This window comes from Momordica charantia (genome assembly GCF_013281855.1).
Source record: "Momordica charantia cultivar OHB3-1 chromosome 8 unlocalized genomic scaffold, Mcharantia_2.0 BLBB01000008.1, whole genome shotgun sequence".
Lineage (NCBI taxonomy): Eukaryota > Viridiplantae > Streptophyta > Magnoliopsida > Cucurbitales > Cucurbitaceae > Momordica > Momordica charantia.
The window spans coordinates 16,611,659-16,631,019 of record NW_028275166.1 but is presented as its reverse complement, the minus strand read 5'-3'; the positions used below and the strand labels follow the sequence as shown (position 1 = coordinate 16,631,019).

The 19,361-nt window shown below is 36.0% G+C and overlaps 2 protein-coding genes across 2 annotated transcripts; one reads left to right on the top strand and one right to left on the bottom strand.

Annotated features, from left to right (window-relative positions):
• Positions 1-6,206: 6,206 nt before the first annotated feature.
• LOC111024988 (ribonuclease MC-like) lies at positions 6,207-7,440 on the top strand. Its single transcript, XM_022302824.2, has 2 exons — positions 6,207-6,474; positions 6,760-7,440. Exons 1-2 carry the CDS (start codon positions 6,232-6,234, stop codon positions 7,360-7,362), a joined length of 846 nt encoding a protein of 281 aa, XP_022158516.1. The 5' UTR covers positions 6,207-6,231; the 3' UTR covers positions 7,363-7,440.
• A 3,937-nt stretch (positions 7,441-11,377) lies between these two features.
• On the bottom strand, positions 11,378-12,950 carry LOC148209647 (uncharacterized). The gene is made up of 3 exons (XM_088126938.1): positions 12,784-12,950; positions 12,360-12,528; positions 11,378-11,431 (listed from the first exon to the last, which is right to left on the bottom strand). Exons 1-3 carry the CDS (start codon positions 12,948-12,950, stop codon positions 11,378-11,380), a joined length of 390 nt encoding a protein of 129 aa, XP_087983064.1.
• Positions 12,951-19,361: the final 6,411 nt, after the last annotated feature.

Genomic DNA, 19,361 nt, shown 5'->3' with positions numbered 1-19,361 from the left:
ACGTGAGCCTAGTTTAGAAAGACAATGATGAAGGTCAATAACCCGTGCCAGAATATGTTAGGAGATGGCTTGTGGAGAATGGGTGTGAGACGCTGTTTGCCCCAACTACGCGTGTATCAGAGGCCTTGGTAAAGGAATTTTATGCCGCTATCAACCCAAACCGAGGAGACGTAGTGAGAGTACGGGGTAAAGTGGTAAAATTTTCACCTTCCATTATTAACACTCACTATAGTTTGTCAGATTTGTTTAATGCTATAGGTAATGACGTTTTGGTGCATCCATCTGACGGGCAAGTGGAGGTGGCACGTAGACTTATTTGTAGACCAAACAAGACATGGACCATTTCAACAATTGGGAAGCTTTCCCTAAAGTCCCTTGACATCAACGAACAAGCAACGATTTGGACATATGTGGTGAAGAATAGGTTGATCCCCACTTCGCACGATTCCTCCATTAAGCGCAATAGAGTGATGATGGTGTACATCCTAATGAAGGGCATTAAGTTCAATTTTGGAGAACTTATACAGAACGAGATATGGAGTTGCTTGGAGAAAATGGTAGGTCAACTTGTTTTTCCTAGACTAATAACTGAGTTATGCTTGTAGGTGGGAGTGGAGGCTGATGATGCAAATGTAGTAACGCCCAAGAAGCCGATCACATCCCTATGGAGAGTTCGGGGATATTCGATTGTTCGAGAGGAAGACTCTCCCATTACAGTCGTGGATCCCGATACCGGAGGAGTGGTGACTTGGGAGCAATATGACGAGCTAAGGTACAAGTACGAGCTTACTTAACGTGCCACATATGAGTTCCTAAAGAATTTATACGGTGATGATGCACCTTCTTTCCAGAATGAGCTTGCGGCTGACTTACCATCTTCTTCCCGTCTTCCTACCGATTCCACCGGCGATGAATCTTTAGATGATGATTAGGGGAGTATCTCCCTCTATTTGCTTTGATATTTGGTATCTTGATTTTGTATGTTAGGTTGTTTAGATTAGTTTGCATGTTCAGTTGTGTAGGTTGTTTTTGTTCTTCAAGTTTGTATGATAGGTTGTTTAGCTTAGTTTTAGTTCTAGGTTAGTTGTTGGGATGTTGTGCAGTTAGGAATGTATATAAGTTAGTGTTTCTGCACTAAGTCTAAGCTTTGCATGCCTCCTTGTTCATCTTTTTAATGAGATGCTTTCCTTCGTTCTTTGTTTTTGTTTCATTTCGATGAGGATTCTTAAGGGCATGAATATGTTAGATTTTCTAGTTTTATGATCAAGCCATAAGTCATTTTCCATTTTTCTTTTGTGTTGTTTATAAAACTATGTTCTGCTTCTTTTTGTTTTGAAACCACAATTTTTTCGGAAAAAGAGTATGAAAAAAGAGTCCAGACGAAGAAAAAACAAGCAAAAAAAGAGTCTTGAGAGAAAATAAGAGTGGGAGAAGAAAAGAAAAATAAAAGTGAGAGAAAGACAAGAGTGGTGAGAAACATGAGCGCCAAGAAAACGCACTTACTTCTTCGCGAGTCCCACTATAGACATCCGTTAATATTTAAATGGGTGGCGTTAGAATCTTGGAGGGTAGTAGCCTACATATTAAGGTGACTTCGTGAAAATCATTGTCGACATCATTTTATGCTGGGTTACTACCTAACAAGTTTCTATGAGTGACTGTGGTCTGAAACTGATGTTAGTGTGTTGAAAACCTCAGGGGCTAGTAGCCGGTCCACGTGTCTTTTTTATGTAAAACCTTTTTTAATCAAAACGGAAATGTGCATATTCATTGATTTTGCAAGTAGTTTTGTGTTTTAGAAAAGACGATGTTTAAAACCATTTTTATCTTAAAAAAAATGATGGTTTATCGTTTGTTGGCTTGAGATTAAAGTTAGGACGTTTAACTTGTGGAGCCTTTCCTGAGACATGGATGATTCATTTACTTAGAATTTTTGGATTGTTGTTCATTCATATTTCTAGCATGTTGATTGTTTTAGATTTGTTGTTGTTGTTTGTGCATGAGGACAAGCAAATGGCAAAGTTTGGGGTGTGCTAAGGTTGACTTTTTACTGCAGAAACATGTGTCGGTAGTTTTTTATCACGATTTTGACCCATTTCCCATCATTATTTGCCAAAAATGATTACATGTTCTTAAAGTAGAACATGCATAGAACATGTCTATATAAAAAGTCAAAATATGGTACTTTAGGAAAGATATGAGAAAAATGCGATTAAAGTTGGAAGAAAATAGTAGCTTTCTGTTTGGCAGGAATTGCGCCTTACACAATTTTGGAGTTCAATTTTGTCAGAACGTGCGTTTTGATTAATGAAGGGCAAGGAGGACATTTCCCACGTGTTTGAATCAAGCTACAACCGTGAGTCTAAGTCAAATGGAAGCGGTTAGGTGAATCTCAACTCATTTCTACCTAAAATGGTGGGAGGTTCAACAACTTCAAGGAACTATATAAGAAAGTCATTCCTCCAACAGCAAATCATCCTTTCCAAGCTTGTTTTCAGCTTCATTTACTTCCTCCTTTGTTGTAGAACTCGTTCTTAGGCTTTAGTTTTATATTTTATTTGTTATTTCCTTATATTTTCATACTTTTGCTTATCGTATGGCTTTTTATTCAAGTTCTACCTTCTGTTCTTCATTTATTTTGTTCTTCTTAAATTCTTCAGCAAGTTTACACTCCCCTCAATTCGGAAGAGAAAATCGTCAAGCTATAACTCCTTGTACGGCTTATTTATTCGTTTTAATTCAATGAAAAATACTTCTTTTATATTTTTGTGCATTTTCTTTCCTTTAATTATGCACCAAATTAGTTATCAACTTCTTTGTGGAATGCCTTAGTCAAAATGATTTGATTTTCAACATACTCGAGATTTTGCCCAGATTACGCCTGGAACTTGTTTGGGTTGGTTTCTAAAAACTTCTCTTTATGTAATTTTTTCCATTTGGCCAGTGAAATTTTGATTTATACACTAAAGCCCAACTCTAAGAATGGTGGGTTAGGCAAAATAATAGGAAAACAATATGGGATGTGACTTAGATAGAAGCACATAAAACATGGTCATAGACATAGGTCCTCTGACCCATAATGCAAATGAGTTGATAAATATTCTATAGGATTGTAATCACACATAGACATATGATTGTAGGTTACCCTAGCTTTTGGAGCAACCAGAAGCGATAGTGAAAGAGTAGAACTCAAAATCCATGAAAAACCAGAATTACGCCTGGTGCATTTTCCCAAAAGTGTGTATTTTCCATATTTTACATCGAAACTAAGGTAGGAAGCAAAGAGGTCGAGTTTTATAAAATTGCTTGACATTTATAACCCCATAAAACAATTTTAATCATCTTTTTTCCATAAACCACAATTGCATATTTGAACCATTCATTTCTTAAAAACTCTTTTGAAAGCAACAAGTCCCTGAGGATTCGACCTTAGATTACTCCTAACTATTAGTTTTGATCGTGTGCGCTTGCACGAGTTTCTAATCTTTTTAAATGTAGAGAAAGTCCCAACACATACACAAAAGATTTTTTTACCAACAAAATAGTTACCTTTGCAGCAAGAGGGGTGACTTTGGGTGAGGGGTGCGTGCTGTACACGGCTTGGATGGGGCTCGAACCAATGGCAAACTAAAGTACAACGAGTACACTGAACGTATGTGGGCTGCCAAAAGGTTTGGAAATCGTTGGAGGGGGCTGCTCTCTCGAAGAAATTCTGGGGCTGCACAAAACAGATTCTCTTGAGTGGCTAGTGGACTAGGCGGCTGTCCAAAGTGGTCAAAATAATAAAAAAATATTTTTAAAACAAAGAATAAAAAATATTAGGATTAGGCCAAAAAGAATTCGATTTGAACTAGATTTGATGGTATAAAGTTTTTCTCTGAAATTGTACAACTTCAAATATTGAAAGTTTTCTACTTGGACATCTTCTCTTCTAATGCCGATAACTTTTGATGCAGAGCTCGGATGGCTGCAATCTTTATGTCCCTAGAAAGCCCTTTCAAAGATCTTCAATTTGACATCTGATTTGACTAGGCGAACAATAGTCCACAGTCTTTTTACTCAGAAATACATGTTTTAACCAGTTGGGTTAGGCTCAAATTCGTTATATTTACAAAATTTTGTTGGTTATATACCATATTTATAATGACATGTGGAAACACTCATTAGCATTCATCTTTAAATATGAACCTTGAAGTGGTGAGTTTTCAATGGAATAATTTGGTCTTCAACTTTATCTTCAAAAATAAATAATAAATAATTTGGTCTTCAACAACCTTTACTTTGTCTTGCATGCATAAGCTCCTGGTTCATTTTTCAAACCTTTCTTCAATTTAATATTTAGTCCACCCATACACCCATTATTCATTAAGCTTATTAAAAAATAATAATTTAATTTAATTTAATTTAATGCCTACATCCTGGCATCTGCTGAAAACGAAAGTTTTTATATTTCTAAAAAGTATATATTGTATTTAATTATCTTCAATAATTTAGAAAGGATTTCTTTAAAATTTATACTCAATAAAAGCTTTTAAATAATGAAATATCCAAATAGTAACTTGATATTTGAAAAGTATTATTCTAAATGGCTTAATACTTCTCTAATATTATTATATATCTCCATCTAATTAAAAAAGTTAAATAATTCTACACAAATTAAAAATATCATGGTCTATTAATTAAAATAGAAGAGAGGGATGTGATTTTCAATACACCATGATAATAAAGTAAAAATATTATGATCTAGTAAAATATAGAAAAGAGGGATGCTATTCTCAATAGACCATGCAATGAAATTGTTTTTGTATCACGAATATAAGAGATATTTGATTGGAAGACTTTTTAATTAAGTGTAAAATGTTATTCAAATACAAATGACATAACTGAGTAGAGAGCTTTTAGTTCCTTTTTCAACAAAAAAACTTCAAATACAAAATTTAAACTTTTAAAATATAAGAGATGAAATGAAAATTTTTATTTTTTTTAATACTCACATGTGGTGGGAAATAAACTAACAACTTATTGATGGGAGATATAGGTAAATTATCCACTTTTACATGAAATTGAAACTTATTATTTTCAGATTAAATAGTATATTTACTCAAAATTAAAATATGATAAAAGACAAAAGAAATGCACTTACAATTAAGTGCGCACGTAATTTTATAAAATAATATATAATTTGTTTTTATTTCTAAGTTTACTTTCGCTAATTTCCTTACAAGTCTTTTAATATTTATTAACCCTACGTTTGAAAGGAAGGAAACATGGGAAAAAAAAACGAGAGAGAAAAAAAAAGTCTAACCATTCAACAAACACTAATTTGTCTCATATACATAACCTTCTGACACATTACTTCAAATTTATTATTAATTTGTTTATTTTTTCATTTTCAGTCAGATTTAGATTTATTTAGCACAACTTGTAACAGATATTTTTCAAATTTTGTTTACATAGAGGATTGGTTTTAATGTAAATGTGTAGTCAAACAATGCATACTATTGGTAAAATTAACATTTTTTCTTTGTTATATATTCCTGATGAAGATAAAGAGTGATGGGATAAAAATAATAGAAATTATTATAATAATAAAAATGAAAATATTATTATTGGCATATGTGTACTTATAAATAAATTGTATGGGACCATGAATTTTGTTTTTAACTAGTCAAAGAAAATTATACTTGAGGATGGTAATTTTGAGAGATAGTACTCGGGCCGAAGGTTGAGCTTCAGTTCGTGTTTACTAAATTTTTATATAAAAATTTTGGTACTATCCGAATACTTATCGAGTTAGTTGATATTATAATTTTACCTTTATAAATAATTCTTTAATGTTACTTGACCTAATATCGTATTAAAGTCATTCACCAAAACGACAGCACTAATTTACAAGTGATCTTTCGAAGTTGCAATATTTAAAGAATTAAACTATTAATATTGATTAATTGTACTACTACCCTAAGACTATCAGCATGAACAGAATCAAGTAGTTATGACTTTTCTACTCCATCTAAAAAATCTAAGTTGTTGTCATGTCTCTATCATAGGTGTGTGATTTGATGAAGATGAACACAAATTTGCATAGAAATTTGTAGGTAAATTGTACGATAATAAGTTAATCAAAAGGTTGTTATTTATTCATGGAGAGAGAAAAGTGAATGAAGTTTTGGGGATAATAATCCATTATATAAACCCAACCAGGTTTAGTTGCATTCCAAACCCAATATTATGGCTCAAACTCTCTTTCTCCTCTTCAAACTCATATTCACCATCTCTTTGGTCTCATCCATAGGAGTTGAAGGATATGATTACTTTCTGATGGTCCAACAATGGGGACCGTCGACATGTGCCTGTGTTCGATGTTACGCTCAACCTCTGCCCATGTTCACAATACATGGTCTGTGGCCCGGGAATAATAACTCACCGCACCCACTTATTAATTGCTCTGGAACTCCGTTTAAACCAACTCAGGTCCTCTATCATCATCTTCAATCTCTTGTTTCTTTTCCTTTTACAATATTCCTTCACCTTCTTCTTTCGTTAAGATTTTAAGTATAGTCTCAAATCTTTTCCTCTGTTCCTTTCCAATTATGACTCAAACATATAATGAAGATTCAAAGGTGTGAGGGTATATTTGTAAAATTCGAAAATGCTAATGGCAAAAATGAATAAATTAGGCTACAAATAATTATCGTTTAATTTGATTTAAGAATTTTTATAGGCTAAATCTTATGCTTTTTGTTTTATGTTCTCTAGATCCCAACAGCACAAAGACAACAACTACTAACTTATTGGCCAAACGTGGAGGATGGGAATCACCAATGGTTTTGGGGGAACGAATGGCTGAAGCATGGCAAGTGCTCGGATCCCCCCTTCAACCAGACTGCGTATTTCCAAACAGCTCTAAACATTCGCACAAACCACAACTACGACCTCCTCGCCATCCTCAACGCCGCCGGGCTCGGCCCCACCGGCACCGGCTTTCGCAATTACACAGCCATTGAAGGCGCCATTCATGCCGCCACCAATAGGACGCCATTCCTACGTTGCGACGTCAATGCCCACACCAGGAGATATCAATTGTACGAAATTGTATTGTGCTTCGATCGAAACGGCGTTACCCTCATCAACTGTAATCGAAACAACACCCGAGCCCTTCGCAAGCGATGCCCCAACCAGTTCGTGTGGCTCACCCGCAACCCTCTGAGTTTGGGCGTCGCTTTCTGGGAGCTTAAGGACTCACTCATCTATCATCTCTCCCTTTCTAAGCTTCTGTTAACCTTCGTGGCTCTCTCCACTGCCTTTGCCTTTGTTTGCTGGAAGAGATTTTTCCAAGGAGGTCGTAGTAAGAAGGACTGATCAGTTTGAAATACCTTTGTTTGTATGCTGTTATATCATGAAATAAAAGTTTGTTTGTCTCAGTTTTTTATTTTCTAAGCAGATGTTTCATTAACCACAATACTTCTTTAATAGAAGCCACTTATATATAGGTATTGAAGAAAGTGTATAGTGAATTCTAAAATGAATATCCTATGTAGCAGCAGTCAAGGAAGATCACATAGAAATTATTGAACGTTTTCTTTGAACATTGATCAAATGACAGACCACTCAGACAACTTCACGAAATATCACAGACTATAGCCTCCAAACAATGCTATGGTTGACTTTCATAGCATGACGCGGGGTACGCGATGTTACGGCTTTCCATAAGCATTTTTTCATGCTATGTCATACCTTATAAAAAATATATGTTTGATTGCATATCTTTGCCATTAGAAATACTTTTCATAGCGTGGTAAAGAAAGTTATAATAAAATCTTTATAGCTTGAAAAAACCGTTATGAAAGATTTTTTATAGCTTAAAAATAACTCTATGGAAGGCATTCCATAGCGTTTTACATATAAAGTTTTTGTAGTTTTTTTTTCATACACCGTGGTAGTCGATCTTATAGAAAGTGGTTGACTTTTTAAAGGGCTATGTTAATTAAGTTATTCTACATGATATATATTTTTTTTTGGAAAGGTAAATATATTAAAAAAAAAAGAGGATCTCAGAGCTCGAGATCAAGGCACAACACTCAAAGGGCAAACACAATACAAGAAGAAAGAAAAGTAAATTAAGAAAATAAATCCTAGGCCGAGATAATTATAGGATTAGAACTTAAACAACAGCTCCAAAGCGAGGTAGTACAATGATAATAGATCTCAACTTTCAAAATGCACAAGGGGACAGAAGGCGACCGTAGTACCCCGCCCGCATGAACTCTAGCATTATATGTTCCCTCCAGATAAAAGAAACAGCCAAAGTCCAAGTCAAGCGTCACACACGACGACGAGTAGATTTCCTAGCACTAATGTAACAAACCCAAGCAAGCTCAGTAGACCAATATGAAACCTGGTGAGAAGAACCAGCCCAAGCAATCATGCCAGACCAGACCTCCCAAATAAAGGGGCGCTCAAAAAATAGATGTGAAGAGATCGAATCACTAATGGAAGCAATTGGTCACTTGTGATTCAACTCGGTTTAGATGCTACATGTTACCAGATTTTAGAAACAGAACAATTTTATTCTAAATTAGAGATTAAGCATCTTGGGGAAGAAGATGACTTACATTTAAAGGCCGTGAGCAAAACTTCTTCCTTGAGCATGGATTTAAAGTCAGCACGAACAAACGATAAAGAACGCACGACCGAACACCAGCACAAAGGAACCTTGCTATGTCTCTAAGATTAAGGACCCGAATTTTCGGATCTTGATTCTTGGAGAAAGGAAAAATCGGAAATTTTTTGATCCTGAGAGAGAGATGTTATCTTGTTTGTAGGAAAAGAAAACCGATAAAAAAAAAAAACACAGTAAAATCACTATGTTCTCTCTCTCTCTCTCTGTTCTTTCAAGGAATAATCCCAAGAGTTTTTTATTCCAAGTTTGTTGCTCCCACAAGCAAATTTTCTTTCTCACAGGAAGATGCATGGTGGTGTTGAACGGAATTACTGGAGAATCTTTGTAGAAGGTCTTCAAAAGTAAGTGAAAAGTTCTCCGTTTTTTTTATTCACTGTGTTGTAACTTTTGTCCTTGAATTCAAGAAAACGATCCTTACTTCCGCTACGGGATTAACGTCCATTCACCAAATATGGATATTTTCTTTAGTATAAACTTTTTGCCATTTTGTTTGAGTTTTAGCATTTTTAAACAACTCAGTATTTCAAACTGCTTTAGTAATGGTTGGTCTAAGCACATACAAGTTGTTTTCAAGTTTAGCATAACAAATATTCACACCATTTATAAAAATGAAGGATTCATTTCTATTAAAAGAAATGGAATACAAATGTTCTAACAACCAATAAATTGAAATTAAGTTCCTTTTGATTTTTAGAATTACGTACACACATTATCTAATAATATATACAAATTTTTGTTTGTAAACAACTTGAGCTCCCCTACTACCACAGCTGAGGCGACCTCTCCCGTTCCGACCTTGAGAGTCATCTCTCTGGCTTCAAGGTGCCGTGGTTAGGAACTAATTCCCTAAAACGAAGAACATACGTGGTTAGTGGCTCATGAATCTAATATCCAGGTGGAATCATCATTCTCCAATAAACATGTTTAAAAAAAAGTAAATTGTATTTACCTTCATTGGCTTTTTTCTTTTCGGCTATGTATTCCGGGCAGTTGCATTTCCAATGCTCATCCACGTTGCAGTGGAAACACTTTCCCCTGTCTGCAACCTGGGTCTTACCTTTCTTGGCAACCATAGTAGCAAGGTCGGGTTTCGGCCCCTTACTCGCAGTTGTCTACTTCTTGAAAGTCTCACTTCAAAAGAAGAAGATGTAAATTTTTTTCAAGAGGTCGAACCTCGATGGAACCTTTTGGTGGTTAAAACATTTGCCTCCCCATTCTGTCCCTTATTTTTTATAAGTGTCTGGTAGGTTTGAGCTCATTTAAAAGCGTGGTAAGAGTGTACTCCAACTTATTCAAAACCGCATTGCTGACGAATTGCAGGAAACTTTTCGGAAGAGATTCTAGATTAAAGCTGACTTGTGATACGCAACAACCCAAGCGAATTGATCTACTCGAGCCACAAGCCACTTGAATCCAATCGTATAGTTGGTTCAACCCAGAAGGCTAAGAGTTAGAGGGATTACCTTCGCAGTCGTTACCTTGAGCAGACAGATTACTCACTATGCTCGAGGCCGGAAACACTCCACAAGTTTGATGACCAATCAAACAAGCATGCTTCGAGAGTAAAAATAAAAGTTCCTAAGTTCAACCACACAAAGGAATCCATTTTTTTTTTGGGGCGGGGAGGGGGGTTTGCACACGACAAGGAAAAAACATTCAAGGTTTTTATTCAATTCATCTTTCAAAAGGTGCTTCAACATGGAGCGGGAACATGCCTACGCTAAGGCCGTTGGTCTTTTAAGGAAAATAACAAAATAAAAAAAATAAAATAAAAATTGATAAATTCCTAAAGGGTGCAAAACTTGCCTAAAGTTGAAATTTAAAATAGTTAAATTAAAAAGAAATCAAACAAAATCAAATTAAACTCAAATCACACCAAATAAACTAGAATAATAAGGAAATCATTTCCTTAAGTGGAATTAAATGGGTAGCAAGGTAAGGCTGGGGGGCTGTTGGCGCGCGTGAAGGCATGGCTGATGTTGGTGGGCATGCACATGGGCGATAGTGCAAGGTGCTGGGCGTTGGCGCTGGCACTGAGGAGCATGCGGGGCACGCGGGTGTGGGTGTGGGCGCTGATGTCGTGCGGGGCGTGTGGGCACTTGGGCATAAGGGGCGCGGACAGGCAAAGCTGCACGCATGGGCATTAGGCTGACAAGGGTCGCGGAGGCGCTGGGGCAGATGTTGTCGTGCTTGGGCCAGGTGTGGGCACGCGGGCATGTGCGGCAGACAGGGGCGCACAGGGGTGCTGGGCAGGTGCGGGCGTGCAGGCATGGACTGCAAGTACGGGCGTGCAGGCGTGGGCTGCATGCGATGGTGTGCAGATGTAGGCGACAGACGATGGTCACTTTGGCGGGCAGCGTGCGTAGGAACCATGCACTATGAGGTTGGTGGGACTGAGGCGCGTATGGCGGGGGTGCGCTGTGAGGTTTTCGCAGCATGGTGGTGCGGGCAGTGGCGCTTGCATGGCTGTGCGTGCGTGCAGATGGCCTATGCGTATGGCAAGACATGCACTAGCCACGAGTTCTTCAGTTAGCCTAACTTCAATGAGGCACCTATGTTGGACCTTGGTGCCTTCATTCTCTTCCTCTTGTATGGTGCCAATTCGATGTTGCACATATTTCTCCATGGCTCCTTGAAGCGTTTTGGCCAGAGCTCTAGTGATTGGTCCTTGAGGTAAGCTTAGTGGCTTTGTAATCACATCATCTCCTCCTTCTTGAAAAGGATTCGTCCTCGAATCAAGTTCTTCACCTACATCAAAAAGAGTCAAGTCAACAACATTAAAAGTGATACTAACACTATACTTACCATGGAGATCGATTTTGTATGCATTGTCGTTGATCCTTTCAATCATTTGAAAGGGTCAATCTCCTGTAGGATTGAGTTTGAAGCTTCTTTAATTTGGAAACCGTTCTTTCCTAAGGTTTACCCAAACCCAATCTCCTCATTGAAATCCCACATGCTTCTGGTGTTGACTGGCCTTTGAAACAACCTTGTTGTTATTCTTTTCGATCATTTCCTTCACTTCCTTGTATAAGGAGCGCATGAGATCCACCTTGCTTTCAGCTTCAAAACTAGAAAATTTGTTAGGTGGCATAGGTAATAAATCAAGTGGAGTTAAAAGGATTGAAACCGTATACTACCTCAAATCGCGAACAATGAGTAGTGCTATGTATTGCTCAATTGTATGCAAATTCCACAAATGGCAAGCACTCCTCCCAATTCTTCAAATTTTTATCTATGATCGACCGAAGTAAAGTAACCATGATCCTATTAACGACTTCGGTTTATTCATCCGTTTGTGGGTGACAAGTTGAAAATAATAATTTTGTTCCCAAGTTCCCCCATAATACCTTCCAAAAGTGACTTAAGAACTTAACATCCCTATCACTAACAATAATTGGGGGAATGTCATGTAACTTAACCACTTCTTTAAAGAATATATTTGCACTTGTTTGGCATCATTAGACTTTAAAGAAGGAAAAAAATGTGTTATCTTGCTAAATCTATCCACCACCACAAAAATACTATTCTTACCTCTTTTTGATCTTGGTAACCCTACCACAAAATCCATAGATATATCTAACCATGGTGCTATGGGAGGGGGTAAAGGTGTATACAACCTATGCGGCATAGTTCTAGACTTGGCTTGCTTACATGTTATACAAGTTTCACATACCTTATTGACATCATGTCGCATTTTCGGCCAAAAGAAATGTTCGGTAAGCATATCTAACACCTTGGCAACTCCAAAGTGATCTATAAGTCCTCCTCCGTGTGCTTCCTTTACAAGTAGCTCTCTTGTGGATCCTTGGGGAATGCACAACTTGTCCTTCTTGAATAGAAACCTTCAAACATAGTATAAAGCTCACAAGTTCCTCCATTAGTACAAATCTCAAAAGGGTTAGCAAAATATGGATCAAGAGCATATATAGACTTGAGATGCTCAAACCCTAAAAGCTTTGTACTCAAAATAGAGAATAGAAAATACCTCCTTGATAGTGCGTTGGCCACTATATTCTTCTTACCTTTCTTGTACTTGATCACATATGGAAACGTCTCTATGGACTCCAACCACTTGGCATGCGTTAGGTTAAGTTTGCCTTGGATCTTCAAATGCCTTCAAGCTTTCATGATCCGTATGGATGACAGATTCCTTCGGCCATAGGTAGTGTTGCCAAGTTTGCAAAGCTCTCACCAAAGCGTAAAGCTCCTTGTCATATGTTGGGTAGTTCAAAGTTGCTCCACTAAGCTTTTCACTAAAGTACATGATCGGCCTTTGGTTTTGCATCAACACGGCTCCTATTCCAATGGCACTAGCATCACATTCGATTTCAAATGTTAGTTAAAAATTTGATAAAGCAAGCAAAGGGGCATTACATAAACGAGACTTAAGAGTGTTGAAGGACTTATCTTGTTCGGGACCCCATTGAAACTTCACATTCTTCTTGATTAGCTCGTTGAGGGGAGAGGCAATCAAACTAAAGTCTTTGATGAATCGCCTATAGAATCCGGCTAGACTATGGAAGCTTCGTATCTCACTTCCACTTTGAGGGGTCACTCATTCTTGAATTGCTTTGATCTTTTCTTGGTCAACCTCTAGTCCTTGGCTTGTTACAATGAAACCTAGGAAGTTGACTCTTTCCATACAAAAGCTACACTTCTTGAGATTAGCAAAGAGCCTCTCAGCCCTAAGGGTAGCTAGCACACACTTCACACGTTCCACATGCTTGTTCAATGATTTAGAATATACTAGGATGTCATCAAAGTATACCACAACAAATTTTCCTAGATATTCTCTCAAAACATGGTTCATAAGCCTCATAAAAGTGCTAGGTGCATTAGTCAATCCAAAAGGCATTACTAGCCATTCATACAAACCAAATTTTGTCTTGAAAGTGGTCTTTCATTCATCATCTATTTTCATCCTAATTTGATGATATATAGATTTTAAATCAATCTTAGTAAACAAACTACAACCACGCAATTCATCAAGCATATCATCTAACCTTGGTATTGGATGTCTATATTTAATGGTGATTTTGTTAATATCGCTACAATCTACACACATGCACCAAGATTCATCCTTTTTAGGCACAAGTAAAATGGGGACACTACAAGGGATAAGGGATTCTCTTACATACCTGTGAGCAAGCAACTCCTCTACTTGATTTTGAATCTCTTCGGCCTCCTTGGGATTGGTTTGATACGCCGGCCAATTCGGAATTTAAGATTCTGGAACAAAATCAATTTTGTGTTGTATTTATCTTAATGGCGGTAGCTTTTTGGGCATTTTTTCGGGAAACACATCCTTGAATTCCTGTAAAATCTTAACAAAAACACTAGGTAATGTATCTTGAAGTTCTTGGGTTAGGAGACACGTACCTTTAATCATATACATGAGGAGCATTTGGTCAGAACAGAAAGCCTTCTTGATTTCACTTGAACTTGCCATGAGACTTACGACCTTCTTACCCTTTGTTGGAGGTTTGTTCTCTTCTTGTCGAGCTTGAGCAATCACTTGATTTCAGCCTCCTTCATTCTTTCTTCCAATTTCTTTTGATCAATTCTTACTTCCATTGGAGATAATGGAAGTAGTGTGGTTTTCTTACTGTTGTTGCTAAATGAATATTTGTTGTGAAAACCATCAGACTTGACTCTCTTGTCTTATTGCCAATGTCGTCCAAGTAGCAAATCACATGAGTGCATGGGTACAACGTCGCAAATAACTTCATCCTTGTACCTTCCTATGGAAAAAGGAGCTAAGACTTGGTTTTGGACCTTGATTTCTGCACTATTTGTCAACCATTGTAGATCATATGGTCGTGGATGGGTGTGGTGGTTAATTTTAACCTTTCCAGGGTGTAAGTACTAATGATATTAGAACAAGCTTCACTGTCAATAAGGATACTACAAGGGATGGCTTTAATAGTACACCGTGCGTAGAAGAGGTTGTCTCTTTGCTCTCCCAATATGTCTTCTTTTGGTTGCGCATTGAGGGTTCTTCTAGCAACTAAGTTATACTTGCTTGACGTGCTTGCTCCTTCTCCATAGGTGGCTTCTATCCTCCTTAGTTACTCCATGCTACAAAAACAAAGGTTAGTAAAAGTAAAGAAAAATTCTTTCACTCCCTTATTTGACCTCTTGGCTTCCTCTCCTTTGATAGGGTGGATGTTGGTGGGGATACCCATTGGAGATGCTCACTTGAATGCTCGTGACGAATCAGTCTTGGAACAAGTGAGTATAAGCTTACAAGCAACCTTGCAAAAGCTTTTTTTTTTTTTTTTTGTTAATTGAGGGTCAATGGTATAGATGATAGGAAGGACACCAATCAAATGGTGGCAAACAAATACCAAATGATATTAAGAACCAAATGAAACCAAATTATAGTTAAAAAAAAAGAATAAGGCAAGATATTAACAAGGAATGATAAACACACCTTAAGTCTAATACTCTTGGTTCTAAGGACTCAACAACAATATACAAATTGATGTAAAAGCTAAACAAAGAAAAACTATGCAATAAAAATCAATGAAATAAAAAATAAACTCTAAAGATGTACAAAATCATACTCGTAGTGCAAACACGCACAAAAGTATTCTTACCAACAAAACAATATCCTTTGCGGTAAATAAGGTGACTTTTAGTGAGGGATGCGTGCTGTGTACGGCTTGGATTGGGCTCAAACAAGTGACAAACTGAAGTAAAACAAGTGTACTGAATGTATGTGGGCTGCCAAAAGGTTTGAAATTGGTTTGGAGGGGTTGCTTTCTAAAAAACTCTAGGGCTGCAGAGAAAAAGTCTCTCTCGGGTGGCCCAGTGGACTAGGCGGTTGTCTTTCTTCTTTTGGACTATCCAAAGTGGGTCAAAATAATCCAAATTGATTTTAAATCAAAATATAAACAATATTAAGATTACTTACCAAAAAGAAATCAATTTGGACAAGATTTGTTGGCCCGAAGATTTTCTCCAAAATCGTCGAGCTTCAAATATGGAAAGTTTTCTGCCTGTACACCTTCTCTTCTTTCATCGATAACTTCTGCTACAGACCTCGGATGGCAGCGATCTTTATGTCCCTAGAAAGTTCTTTGAAAGACTTGACCTGTCTCTTGACAAAGTAGCGCCATACGTTGGCCTCTATTGTGAGCTGGCCAGACTTAAGAGAGCGGGCGCCTTTTTTTGTGACTTGCCAAGTAGCGCCTCTAGATTATAGAAGATAGTAATACTTCCTACTTGAGTTGAGTACGTTGCAGTTTCTAAACCAAGCAAAGAGATGATATGACTATAGTCTTTCTTGGAAGAATTAAGCTTCAGATTGGGAAAATAGACTTTGGATTATGACAGTCAAAACATTATTAATTTAGCTATGACTCAAGTGTTTGATTGGAGAACAAAACACATACAGGTAAAATACCATTTGATTATATCAACTTCGGAATATGGAGTACGAGTGCTTGAAAGATTCCTAGGTTGTCATAGTCCAACTTATATGTTTAGTAAAAGTTGTCCCTATTAATAAATTTAAGTTGTGCATAACTTTAGTTGGACTTTTCCAAGTAGAGAAGCAACCGTTGCAAAAGAGATATATTGCATTTTCTGTGTCCAAGTGGGAGATTGTCCAGGAAATTGAGCCAAACAAAAAACTGAATTGATCTTTCCATTTCGTAGATGGAATATTGTGGTCCTTTTATTTTTATTTACCTTCTCCTTTTTTCAATTTGTTTTGGAATTTTTTCTTTTTTCTTTTTTTCTTTTTTTGAATTTTATTTTCCTCTTTAGTTTTTGTTTAGTCATCTACTCCAAATACAAACAAAGTGACTTTTGAGAATACGTACACAAAAAAAAGGGAGAGAGATCCATTAGAAATTCAAGGAATTTTATAGCTCAATACTTGTGCATTCATTACAGCGTTTGAGAGGTTTATAAAGTGATTGGTGGGTGTTTTATGTTCGAGGGAAAACAAAGAGAAGTCAAACTTGGCTTTAATTGTCTCACATAAGAACATTTTGAAATGGGAAAAAGGTTTATATTGTGAAGTTTTTTGTGTGCTTCTAAAAGATGTTTGTGTAGGTCCAATACACCTCTTCACATGTCATCTATATTATTGTCGTTTGTTCAGTGTAAACATATAAATTTTGTAAAAGTTAATAACTAATTTGATTAATCTTATTCATGTTTAAATTAGTTCATTTAAATATTTTTTAATTTTCTTCTGAAAAACATACGTGGTCTTCTTCTCCAACACATAAATCTTAGATTTTGTAAAAGTTAATTACTAATTTACTTCATTTAAATGTTTTTTAATTTCCTACGAAAACATATGTTGTCTTCTTCTCCGACGCGTAAATCTTCAATTTTGTAAAAGTTAATAACTAATTTTATTAATCTTTTTAATGTTTGATTAGTTCATTTAAATGATTTTTAATTTTCTTTAGAAAAACATACGTTGTCTTCTTCTTCAACACACAAATCTTAAATTTCATAAAAGTTAATAACTAGTTATTAATCTAAGTTCATTTAAATGTTTTTTAATTTCCTTTTAAAAAATATACGTGGTGAGTCTTCTTCACTATGCAAATATTAAATTTTGTAAAAGGTAATAACTAAATTTATTATTCTTATTCATGTTTAAATTAGTTCATTTAAGTGTTTAATTTCCTTTTGAAAAATATACGTGGTCAGAGACGCAAAAATTTTAAAAGGTAATAACTAATTCTAAAAATATTATTCATGTTTAATTTTGTTCATTTAAATGTGGGTGACCTTCTTCAACACAAATCTTAAATTTTGTAAAAGTTAATAAATAATTTTATTAATCTTATTCAGGTTTAAATTAGTTCATTTAAGTGTTTTTTAATTTCCGTTTAAAAAGTCTTGTTCTTCTCCAAGACTCAAATCTTAAATTTCGTATCTCTCATTTTTATAGAAATCGTTTTTTCTCTTCTGAGCAAGTTCGTCGATTCCAATCCGCTCCGGTGAATTCACGTTTAAGTTGGATGTTGGGTTAATTTTCTTCCTTCTGTTTGTTTATCCATCTTGTTGCTTACAAGTTTTAAATTGGTTTATTTATTATTTAACCTTGTAAGTTCCAATTGATTTATTTGATTCCGTGTTAATTATAATCGAACCATGATGGAGGAGTACCTAACAATTCTTATCTCAATTTTTTTATTGAGATAATTTTATAGGCCTATAGTAATTTTTAAATATAACAAATTTATATTTATGTATTTTCAAAAATGACAAGAATGGCAAGAAGATGAGGTAAAATAACAAATTTATCATCAACGTTTATGTATTTTCAAATATAGCAATTTTTTCAGGAAAACAAATGTGCAATTTCGAAAATTTCCAATTTATCCTCGATAAGCTTAACTTTTTGCTGCAGGAACCTTACTGTCAGATGATGTTTGACTATAAGACCAACCTTTTTCCTCCATATATTATTAAAAGTATTTACATATTCTTGAGATATGATAGAAGTGGAATATTTATGGATAAATTACTAGGGTGTTCAAAAAAACCCGACAACCCGACGAACCCGATGAACCCAACCCAATCCATAAATATTCCTCGGTTTGGGTTGGGTTGGAAAATTTCCAACCCGACCGGGTTGGATCGGGTCTCGGGTTAGTCCTTTAAAAATTCGGGTTGACCCAACCCAACCCGAATCAGACTTATTTAATAATATATATATATATATATATATATATATATTTATAATAAATATATAATATTTTTATTATCTTTAATCTCAACTATTCCTTGAACTTTAATCTTAGCCATCCATTTTAGGGTTTTCACTCATCTTTACTCACCTTCCTCCCTCCCTGATTAATTTCATCATCCATAGTTTTCTCTTCTCCATAGTTTTCTCTCCTCCATTGTTGTCTCCTCACTCAAGCTCCACGCTACACCGGTCGCCGCCCGTTATCCGCTACATCCGTCGTCGCCCCTGCGGCCATGTAATTTTTTTCCTTTGAAACAGTAGCTGCCTTGTAATTTTTTGATATTTTTTTATAACGTGACAACCTGACAACCCAACCTGATCCAACCCGAAATTTTTGGGTTGAGTTGGGTTGGGTTGACCATCAATTTTTAACCCGTCGGTCCCCCATATGGCCAACCCAAAAATTCGGGTTGATCCCAAAAATACCCCTAACCCGACCCAACCCAACCCGTGAACACCCCTATAAATTACAATATTGGGTGTTTTGAGATAAAACGTCTGGCGCCTGGCGCTATTTAGGCTCATTTATTTGGTCAAATTTGGTAAAAAAAACTTACAGATTTTTACTGTGCAGGGAAATAACGCCTGGCACTATTTAGGCTCATTTATTAAAATGATGGTTTTGCTAATGAGGGGCATGAGAGTCATCTTACATGTTTTCACCTTAACAAACCAGTCCACCAAGTAAATTTCATGTAGTTGGAAGAATCTCAATCGTTTAACCTTGAAGTCCTATATAAGGAGTCTCCCCTAACTATTCAAGGATCCTTCACAATCTCTTAGTATCCATTTTGTTTCAATTTCAACCTTAGATGATAGTTTAATTTTGTTCTAATTGTTTGCCTTTGTTATTTCCTTGTATTTTTGAAACTATAGTCTTGTTATATTTGATTTGATTTTAATTTATTTTAATTCAAGCTCTTTCATTTGTTATTTATCTATTTCATTAAT